Below are 11,544 nucleotides of genomic sequence, written 5' to 3'. Positions count from 1 at the left end.
GGGTATATCAGCTAGTACCGTATAAAGGTCCATCCTCTGGGTGAGACGTGCTGAAGAAAGGAAGAGGGTTGGATTGTGTTTTCTATTAAGGGAGCAGGAGTGCAGGGAGAATGAGTCTTTATTGGCAGAGGGAAGGCACTACTACAGTATGATGAATAACTTCATATTTATAAGTAAACTTATTAGAAAGACAGAACACTGGAATAGACAGTGATTAACATATACTAACATGAAAGATAGAAACATATACCAACATTAGAAATGACAAGAGAAACAAATACTGTATAATGATCTTAGAAACAGCAATACAGTATGTGGGTGAAGAGTGATTGGGTGGGTGGAGAGTGATTGGGTGAGTGGAGAGTGATTGGGTGGGTGGAGAGTGATTGGGTGGGTGGAGAGTGATTGGGTGGGTGAAGAGTGATCGGGTGGGTGAAGAGTGATCGGGTGGGTGGAGAGTGATAGGGTGGGTGGAGTGATTGGGTGGGTGGAGAGTGATTGGGTGGGTGGAGAGTGATTGGGTGGGTGGAGAATTGAATCATGCAATATTTTATTGGAAGGTTAAGCTGTATTGTTCATTACATTCTTAAAAATAAAGAGTATTATATACAGTATATTGATATAATATACTTTAAAATAGGTTTCTGGGTGTTCGAATGTCTTTCCTACATTATTTTAGTGAGTGGTCATTTAGTTCAGCGGTGTGCAAAGTTTTCCTCCTGCGTCACCCTTCCTGCTCTCCTTACCTGCTCCCGCGCTACCCCCCCCCCCCCTCTGCTCCGGCGTCAAATGATGCTGTCATGGCAACGTGACGTCACGTGACACCGTGGCATCATTTGACGCCAGGTTACCATGGTGACGCGTTGCCAAAAACCAGGTAGGAGAAGTTACAGAGGCTTCGCGTGGTCCCCCCGGCATTTAATTTAAATGCATTGGGGGAAAACGCTGGACCTATCCAACCGCCGCACCCCCGCTGGAAAATCTCGCGGCCCCAGTTTGCGCTCCCCTGATTTAGTGCATTGAGTGTCATTTCACAAAATAAATGTTTTTTTTAATGTCAAATATGTTTCTATGTTGCACAGCCCTATGTCTCTCATAATCTAGAGGCATCCATGTGGCACAGCAAGAAGAAACAGGCTCCAAAGTATGTAACAAACAAAATAATAGACAGCACACAAATGAGTATGTGGAATGATTGGTGCAATGTGGAACAGGGAAGACCCTAATTCCTCCCAACCAACAGTCTAGAAAACACTGTCTCCTTTGGTGCTCTTTCTTTGGGAGTTTGGTAAAGGGAATAGGAAAGTACCATTAGATACGTGTCTTTTGGAAACGGGCCTGAAGGGGTTAACACCCCAAAACGTTGCCGGTCCCCTTCCCCTGTACTTTTTACGTTTGTTCATACCCCATCCCATCCCCCTCCCTCATTGTTGTATTGTTTTTTTTCACTCACTTTCTGTTTTGCTCATTAAACCTTTTTGGTTCACTGCTCCCCTCCTTTTTTCCTTCTTTTTTTTTGTGTGCTGGGAACTATTGTTTTCTAGGATCCAAAAGTACGTATCAGTAGATAGTGCACTGTGGATAGTAACCTGTCAAAATGTTGTCTAGGGTGACTCCTTGTGGTAAAAGTGCAAATCTCAAGTGTAGGATTTACAATAACATACTTGGTTCAAACAAATGCTCATTATTTTTATTTGATTTGAGGTACTGGGAGCAAAGAAGACATTGCATTTTTTTTACGCTAAGGTTGTTGTAAAGTATTTTGCTTTAGAGCTGAACTTTTTTTTTAAACTATCCCTTCCATCTCCTGCAACCATGTTGAGAGAGTGTGTGTGTGTCAAATGAAAATATCACTTGTGAGCACATTCAAGTCTTAAGACAGGTCTGCAACCCTGCCATTCCCCATTCTCTCTTAGCAAACAGTGCTTCCACTGCAGCAAGGGATTCTGGGAAATGACATGCAAAAGAGCACACAAAGTCACTTTTAGCTTCAAATCAATTTTGACATGGACCCCTATAAGCATATGCCTGCCGCATTACACAGGTTTTCAGCATAACCTGGGTTAAAAAAGTTTGTAGCCAGTAAACCTACTCACAGAAAGCTGTTTCGACCTTTTGGGTCTCAGCAGTGTGAGGCTGGCTGTACTGTCTTTGCGTATGTGTATGCATACCCAGTAAAATTATATGAAAAATGTTTTTGTTTTTTATTCTGCTATACATATATTATGTAGAAATATCAAAAAACGCATCAACAAATACATTTCATACAAAAACACCCATTAAAAAATAAAAATAGTATTAGAGCATTTGCTAAAGCTATACCTATGAAAGCTGCCAATAAGTCCTCAACCTCAGTGTTCCCAGTGTGGGACCGAACTTTTATTTCCATATTACGATGATTTTTATACAGATATTCATTGTCATTGTATACTGAATTATCCTAATTTTCAGTGGATTGTGCCAGTTCCACTATACCCACCAGCCCAGAAAGAAACACCCAATTGTGGTCCAGCAGAAGAAACCGTTTTTCTCTCTGCACCTAACTCCAGATAATTTATTCTCTCAAGGCGGTCTTCTTGTGTCCCACCAGTGGCGACTCACAAGTCATCCTACTTTAACTTGCTGCAAAATACACCTGAAGTTGATTGACAATCAGTGTTTACTAAGTCCTTCAGAGTGCAACTGGGTACCCACACTTTCAAAGAACAACTGCATTAGCACCAAATGAAGAGGTATGTTTCCCATCATACTAATCGTACTGGAAGCTTTTGGGGAGTAATAAATCTACTCTTTCTGTTAGGAATCTGATTTCTCAGCGCCGTCTGCGCAACACACAGATTACCCTCAGGGAGACTCAGGGCGCGCAGCTCAACCTCCGCCTACCTGCCTCCATGGGCCATCAGCCATCCTCCGTCCTGCACGGGTCTAGCTGCTTGGTCACCCGAGGCTCTGTCAGCCTTCCAGGTACTCAAGGAAGCTTTTGTATCCGCCCCTATCCTCCGTCATCCTAACATCGATCTCCCCTTCGTGTTGGAAGTCGACGCCTCCGATTGCGGCGCAGGAGCAGTTCTATCTCAGAGACCTACGCCCCAAGACAAGTTACATTCCTGTGCATACTTCTCCTGCTGAGAGGAATTACGACATGGGTAACAGGGAGCTCCTGGCCGTGAAGATGGCTCTCCAAGAGTGGAGACATCTCTTGGAGGGATCGAAAGAGCCGTTTACTATCCTCACGGATCACAAAAACCTTCTCTACATTGAGAATGCCCGACGCCTTGGTCCACGACAGGCTCGTTGGTCTCTTCTCTTTTCCAGATTCGATTTTCACCTTTCTTATAGTCCCGGGACAAAAAACGTAAAGGCGGACGCACTTTCCAGACAACATTCCTCTGAGGAGAGACCAAAGGAGTCCTTGGAGACCATCTTTCCACGGGAGAGGATTCTCGCCACATCTACCTTCAAGATCCTTGATAAGATTATGCATTCTCAGAGACGCATTCCTAAGCACTTGGCAGTTCCTGACAACAAACTCTTCATACCCCCCAAATTTGTTCCTGAAGTCCTGAGTTGGGGCCACTATTCTAAATCCGCAGGTCATCCAGGTCTTAAAAATACTATTGACCTTATTCGTTGCAACTTTTGGTGGCCTAAAATGTCCCAAGATATTTTGGAATTTACCCGTGCTTGCCCTACCTGTGCACAGAACAAGACATCCCGTCAAAAACCCCAAGGTTTTCTGTTACCTCTACCTGTCCCCGACCGTCCCTGGTCCCATATTTCGATGGATTTCATCGTGGAGTTTCCCAAATGCAGAGGAATGAACACAATCTTGGTGGTCGTGGATAGATTCTCTAAGATGGCCCATTTTATTCCACTGAAAGGATTACCCACCTCTCCCGCCCTTGCTGATATCTTTACGGATCACATTTTTCGGATTCATGGGATTCCTTCCTCCATTGTTTCTGACAGAGGGTCCCAGTTTGTGTCCAAGTTTTGAAGAACTTTCACCAAGAGATTGGCATCTCTTCTTCCTTCTCCTCTGCTTATCATCCACAGTCCAATGGACAGACGGAGAGAATCAAGCAGTCCCTGGAAAAGTACCTAAGATGCTTTATTTCTGATTCCCAGGATGATTGGACTCAACTCCTTCCTTGGGCGGAGTATGCTGTTAATTCTGCCAAGAATGAAGCCACCCGTGAGTCGCCCTGTTTTTATAAATTATGGGTTTCACCCTCCCTGCTTGCCCATCTCCAACATTCCTTCTGGGGTACCGGCCGTAGACGAACGCATTTCTTCTCTCCAAGCAGCATGGTCCAGAATTCAGACTACCCTTCTCGACTCCTCCCACAGATCTAAACTTCAGGCCGATCACCGCCGTTGTCCTGTGCCCAGGTACAGGCCAGGGGATTTGGTATGGCTCTCCTCTAAAAATATCCACTTAAAGGTACCATCCCCAAAATTGGCACCTAAATTCCTGGGTCCTTTTCCTATTTTAGAACAGATCAATCCTGTGGCATTTCGCCTCCAGCTACCACACAGTATGAAGACCCCCAATGTTTTTCATGTTTCTCTCTTAAAACCTTTTGTCTCCAGTCATTTCTTCCCGGACCAGACTCGCAAGCCGGATCCAGTTACCATTCAAAATAACGAAGAGTATGAGGTTCAATCTCTATTGGATTCCCGCGTGTCCAGGGGTCAACTCCAGTTCCTGGTACAATGGAAAGGTTTTGGAGCCGAGGAGAGGTATTGGGTTCCTTTAAAGGACATTCACGCCCCGGCTCTTCTTAGAGCCTTCAGAAGGAGGTTTCCAGAGAAACCTTTTGAGGACCGTCCAGAGGCCGTTCCTGAAGAGGGGGGTACTGTTAGGAATCTGATTTCTCAGCACCGTCTGCGCAACACACAAATTACCCTCAGGGAGACTCAGGGCGCGCAGCGCAACCTCCGCTTACCTGCCTCCACGGGCTGTCAGCTCCTCCGTCCCACGTGCACGTGTGTCCTCCTCCAATGCTGGTCGCGTGCACACGCAGATTACAGAGCGCACGCCCAGCATCCACTCTTCTACTTCCACTCCTGCTGTGAGGCTCCTGCTGTGAGGTTGTATCAGCTACACCTATCCAGAGAGGCTCCCTGAAGTCCTCCTGACCCGCCTCCATCCCTGATTAGTCAGCCCAGCCTTATCTAGCATCTCTGAGCCCTCACTCATCGCTCGACATAGTCTCTGTATGGATGTGTGTGGTGTTCTCTCGGTTACTACAGGTTTTGACACGGCTCGTACGACTACCCCCTTTGGCTCTCGACTTTGGCTCTCCTTGGACTACGTATACTCTGGCATCCCACGATAACGGCTTGGACTTCAACCTTCTCATCTCTCCGTTCCCTGACCTCGGCAAGGCAATCACTATTCTACTCCTATACCCGGTACCAGCAAGTATTGTCTACGTTACTTACATCTGGCCTGGCAACGCTTAATACCACACTCCGGACACGCTCCCTTTGCTGCGGGTGAGTGTATTCCTACCTCCCCCTTCAGCACAGGGGATGGGTCTGGTCTGCGGTCAGCACCGGCGTAACACTTTCTCCCTCCTAATAGAGGTATATTGGTATTTTATCTGGTAGTGTTAGGACTTGCGAACAGGTGTCTGGCTTGTCGTGGCTCGCAAGCTTACAACGCTTTGGCCAAAGGGTTAAACTAAACTACCCCTTTTCAAGAGAATATATAAGTATTTTACTGTGTATTTCTGTCATGTTGGATGTAGCATTGGGCTTCTCTCTCGTCTGTTGTATACATATGCCACGCTCAATAGCACTCCTTTTTGACACATATATATATATATATAAATTTTGTGGGAGCTCAGGGGTTCCCTAAAAGAGCTTGCTGGGGTTTTGTGTTTTGTTGACACAAGCACAATACAACAACATATACAGTAAGATTCTCCAAGATTGAGGCACATAAAAAATATTTTAAAATATCCTTACTATTCAACTAATTATTATGTATGGTGTTCTCGTGCTTAACTTAAACGAGTTTTTTTTTATCATTTCTTTACTAAATTACTAAAAATGCCAATAAAACCAACTCAAATGCTGCAAAGTTTTAACTAATGTATTCAGGTTTTTTTTGGGGGGGGTAATTTTTCTGAAGTTTACATTAAAAAGTGTGTTTCACCCCAATAAAGCTTAAAAGTGGCAGTCAGAGATCAAGTAGTGCCCTGCATGGTATATAGTATTATTTTGCCGTTTCCATGCAGAAACTTACTTTACACATTTGTAAAACCTCTCCAAAAACAGATGACTCCTCCATTCAGTAAAAACAGATGCATCACCATACATTTTAAATGTTTGAAATAATATTTTTAAGACGCAAAGGCCTTTTGTCACAGAAAATAATGAATAAAACAACACAAATTGATAACTCTGACAAAATATTTTAAACACTTACAACTTTGGGTGAGAGACACAAAAAAAATAGCAAATCCACATCACACTACAGATATGAAACTCCATGTACAAATGTAATATGTCCATTCAGACCTGATTTATTGCAATCCACATCTTTGCGTTGACCTTGAGACATGTGCAAAATAATCCTTGGAAACACAGTATGCTATACAGTACTACTATTAGCCACACATTAGTAACGAAGGCCAATCATTTTAAATAAAATTATGAGGAATGACAAATGTTTAGCTAAGATAATGAGCCAAGAAAAGTTTAAATGAAAACTTGCAAGTGAACAAGAATGAAACATTTACAAATTAACAATTCTTATGGCCACTTTTTAAAAAGGTACAAAAATATATATTTTTTTAAATAACCTCTGCTTATGGAAAACAAATGCTGTTGCAATATTAAAACCTTGCCTTAACGGGTATAAATGTAAATGTGTAGAACAAAAATAATAAACTCATAAAAGATTGCTTATCGTTTGCATGGGTTTAACCACTGCAGTGCCAGAGAGGCTTGCAATGCAATGGGGACACAGGTTGCCCGTGTTACTATTCACAAAACCTCAGTTTGTTTTCTTCAATGGGCTTAACAAGCATATAACATTGAGTGCTAACAGCTCTGCACTTGAGTGAATGATTCCTCCAAAATGGCATATTAGATAAAATATACTAAATTAACACAAACATAAGAGTACAATATTAAAACATCTATTCACACCTTGTTTCCCTGTAGAATCTAGCAATGTGGTCGTATGGACTTCTATGGAGACTTATGTTGCAGCAGGCTGTTGATACACCATATTCGATCACTCACCGCAGCAAAACTAAACAGCACGTTTTAGCATTTGAGTATATTATCTAGGATTCATACACTGTGCAGAACACAACATATTCTTGCTGATGTGTCAGATTTATCATACATGGAAAAACGTTTTAGCTCTAGTCACTATAGGAATAGTAGGACAATTATGCTTTTGTCAAAAGCAAAAACTTGTCTTTGCTCGTTCTCATTTACAGTGATGGGAATTGCATCGATATGCAAAAGAGGTATAGTTATTGCCAGGTATCTGCAGAAAATAAATCAGAAATGTGATTAAAAATGGAAATTAAGACAAAAAGAAAAAAAAAGCTGTTAGAGAGTTTTGGCGGTGCTACTCCAGCACTGGAAGACACCGTACCGCCCATAGAAGTAAAGAGCATTAAGGTGTCATCTGGTGCCAGAAGGTGTCTTATGGAGTAGTACTGATTACTAAACATGACCCTTAATGTTAGTAATCATCAATAGAAATAGAGAAACAGACAAGATAAGGTCAATTTGCCTCACTGTGCCAAGTTCCCTGTTTTCTACAAAGTCACAAACTCTACCAGATCTATGACCTTTTCCAAAACATCATGACCTCTTAGGGTTCCCTTCGTGTCTACCCAAGCTACTGTAATTGCTCGTTCCATTTCTCCAAGTAAACTGTTTCATGCATCTATGACTTTCAGTTAAAAAGGAGATAAAGCAAAAATATATTGTCTGACTCGAAGATGGCTGCATACAACTGGTGCTCCGAGGAGAAGGTACGGCAACTTACCTAAAATACAGGGTATATCTCACTAAATGAATAGAAAAATCAGTACAAAAAGGTGTCTGAATGTTTGGGGATGCAATTGAAGCCGAAAAAGGGGGGCACGAAGCAAGTCATTCAGTTCTTTGCTAGGCGGGAGAAGGGCACGGAGGTCCCGCCACATGGAGACATGGGAACGGAGACCATACACTCCGGCAGTAGATCTTCCTTCTCCGAGTCAGATTAACATGACCGTAGCCCAGTCACAACTAAAGACATGATTCATTTTTCTCAGAACTCAAACTTACCCTTCAGCTTGAACTCCAAAAAGTGGCGGTGGAGTTCAGACAAGATCTTGCTGCCATTGGAGAGCACACTGAGACACTAGAAAATAAAATCACAGATATAGAATTAACACACAGCAACCTAGAACAAAAAAATATCCTCCCTAAAAAGAGTCAATTTTCATTATCATGGACAAACAAAAGGATCTTGAAAATTGGTCCAGGAGCAATAATCTCCAGATCAGAGGGGTACCTGAGGAACAGAATCATAATTCTTTAAGATCCTTCTTATTGGACTTTTTCAAGCTCTCTCCTAGCATCAAATGAAACCACTGAACTGCTCCTGGATGGCGCACATCGCAATATGAAACCCAAAACAGCACCCCAAGATGCTCCCAGAGATGTAATGATGCGGGTTCATTAATTCTACATTAAGGAACAAATGCTTAACGCAACTTGTATAGAGTAGCACTCCCTCAAACTTTCAAGAAGTTACAAATATTCCCTGACCGGTCTCCACAAACTTTGGCAAACAGAAGGGCACTTAGAGGAATTACTACTGTGCTGCTGCAAAACAAGGTTCCAAATAAATAGGGCTTTCCCTTCCACCTTCTTGGAATGGAGTTCAATCAACCATCAAAATAGAAGAGGGATGCAACCTGCTTCAATGGGACCTGATGCCATGCGGAAGAGGTCCTGCAACATCAAAGAATCAAGACCAGAATGTAGCCGTCCACGACAGATTTAAAAAACAAACGAGAATTTGATGAGCTTACCCGATCTCAATACAACAGATTGCTCTATGAGACCCGAAGACGTGGCCTGATCTCTCCTTTCCTCTCTTCGTGTCCTTTCCTTCTCTGTTCTCTTCCTCCTCGTTGGTGTTTGTGTCTGTGTTTATCCCTCTGTGTCTGGGAGTCCCTTTTCAGGAATTATGTCTTATTCTTCTTCAAGAGATGTATTTGGGTGGCCCAGCCTGCACCCGAAATACTGGAAAGCAACCTGACAGCTGAGGATTGGCTGCACCAACCTTGCGGTTTTGCATGGCGAGTGGGGGATGTGAGGGGAACTGGGACTATGGTCTCCATACGGTACAAGTGGTGGGAAGGACGGTGTGGGGGGGGGGAACGAGTGTTAGAAATTATGTTTTAATAGAATGCTATAAAAAAAAAATACTGCGCACCGAATGCAGCTTAATATATATAATAATAATAAATAAATAATTGTGAAGAATTTACAACCCAATTAAAGTTGTGAATTAAAAGTGCACTTATAAAGTTTTAAGGGAACACAATGTTGTGTTCCTAAATGTGAAATAAATAAATTGAGATGAATATAAGATACAAAAAACCTTTAACATCCGTGGAGAGTCTGCAGCCTGTCTCACAGGAAACATGCAAAAAAGAGAAAACACAGCGCACGACTCTCATAGTGTAGTAAAGTAATTATATTGTGACAATATTAAAATGTAAATGATTGCACGTACAAGATAAATTAATCATAATAGCAGGACATGTATAGGGTACATGTTACCACTCTGGAGATTGATGACTTGCTTCGTGAGGATCCCTCAGCATACACTCCTGGTGAAAACCAGGTTTGCTCCATTGCTGTCTTCATTGTAACCCTGTGGGTACTATGTAACGGACTTTGCTACACTAACGTAATTGGATACTCTTGCTGAGACAGGGGTTAAGTTTCCTGCCCGGACCAGAAGGAGTGTATGCAGAGGGATCCTCACGAAGCAAGTCATCAATCTCCAGAGTGGTAACATGTACCCTAAACATGTGCTGCTTTTATGATCTATTTATCTTGTACGTGCAATCATTTACATTTGAATATTGTCACAATATAATTACTTTACTATGAGAGTCGTGCGCTGTGTTTTCTCTTTATTAGAATGCTGTAATGTATTTTTGTGAGTTTCTAAAACTAACCAGGTAGTTCAGTAACCTTATGACCTTTATTAACCTACATGGAGGTTCATACAGTTTTTCACACAATGTAATATTATGTACTTAGCTTAAGAGACACACCATCCACAATGGGTGTCAGCGCAAGCATTTTCATTCTATGAGGAGTTCTAGATATACAATATTGTACACCTTGATTTCTAATTATACACCTGCATGTGTGGGTATACTTACGTGCTTACATTAGTTTGTATGTGGTGTGGCAGGATGGCCTCGCGGTAGGGTCAGTAAGAGTCCAAACGGTATGTTTTAGGATTTAACCTTCAGTGGTTTATTTTCCACATCAATAACAAATAGGCAAACTGTCCCTTGAAGGCAAACCAAATCATAAAACAAAAACCTACTCCATGATAGGGAGGCTAACTACACACAATGTAGCTAGCTAACCCCGTGGATAGCTATACTACTTCCAATTTAAACAATATACACATATGTCTGGAATAACATATAAGTCCTTATCTGTGGTTGGGGAACTCTGTCCCAAGAGAGTCCAGGCAATCCTTTCTGGATACTGCAAAACAGCTTTGCTCCCTCAGTTTGGAACGCTGGTTCCTTGAAGACAGGGCTGCGTCCAGCAGGCTTGTTCGCTCTCGCGTTTCACAATGAAGCAGCCCTACACAGTTACCCATTGGCTGGGACGTGAGAACCAGGAAGCGCCAGCAGAGGGAGTTGTTTGCCGTGTGTTCGTGCAGTCCGGACAATTCGTGTCCACACTGAGCACCTGCTGCCGCATGTGGTTGGTACCCGTTCCCCTCATTTGGGATTTTAAACCCTATGTCTTAGAACTCCACAAGTTTGGTTGGTAGGAGGCGCGCATGTAGAGGCGCGCGCCGTCGGCTGCAGCGGGGACTTAGCCTTATACTGCACAGGTTATTGTTTTCTGATCTTTAAAAAAAAAATAACGCTGCAAAATGTTGTTAAAAAAACACCTGAGACGTTACGTTAATTGATGAGTACATCAGTGTTTAGTGTTATAAGAAAACACAGAACCCCAGTAAGCTCTTTTTGGGAACCCCTGAGCCCTCACAAAATATAATATAAAATATGACCCTATTTCAAGAGAATATATAAGTATTTTACTGTGTATTTCTGTCATGTTGGATGTAGCATTGGGCTTCTCTGTCGTCTGTTGTATACATATGTTACGCTCAATAGCACTCCATTTTGACACATATACATATATATATTTTGTGGGGGCTCAGGGGTTATCAAAAAGAGCTTGCTGGGGTTCTGTGTTTTGTTAACCCATTCTCAGCTGTTCCAGCTGGTGGAGGTAAGTGGCTCCTCCTTC

General features: G+C 42.5%; 1 protein-coding gene across 2 annotated transcripts in view; it reads right to left on the bottom strand.

Moving 5' to 3' along the window:
- Positions 1 to 6,455: 6,455 nt before the first annotated feature.
- The window catches only part of LOC142489781 (testis-expressed protein 15-like), a 48,851-nt gene continuing 43,762 nt past the window's right edge, over positions 6,456 to 11,544 (bottom strand). For both annotated transcript variants that reach the window (XM_075591169.1, XM_075591178.1), the window contains 2 exons: positions 8,305 to 8,380; positions 6,456 to 7,513 (listed from right to left, as the gene is read on the bottom strand). In XM_075591169.1, the coding sequence (XP_075447284.1) occupies positions 8,308 to 8,380 (73 nt within the window). In that variant the 3' untranslated portion in view covers positions 6,456 to 7,513; positions 8,305 to 8,307. The remainder of the gene's footprint in view (positions 7,514 to 8,304; positions 8,381 to 11,544) is intronic.

The sequence above is a fragment of the Ascaphus truei genome, chromosome 1, assembly GCF_040206685.1.
Source record: "Ascaphus truei isolate aAscTru1 chromosome 1, aAscTru1.hap1, whole genome shotgun sequence".
Lineage (NCBI taxonomy): Eukaryota > Metazoa > Chordata > Amphibia > Anura > Ascaphidae > Ascaphus > Ascaphus truei.
Note: the sequence above shows the minus strand (reverse complement) of the source record. Positions and strands in the feature narration are given on the sequence as shown.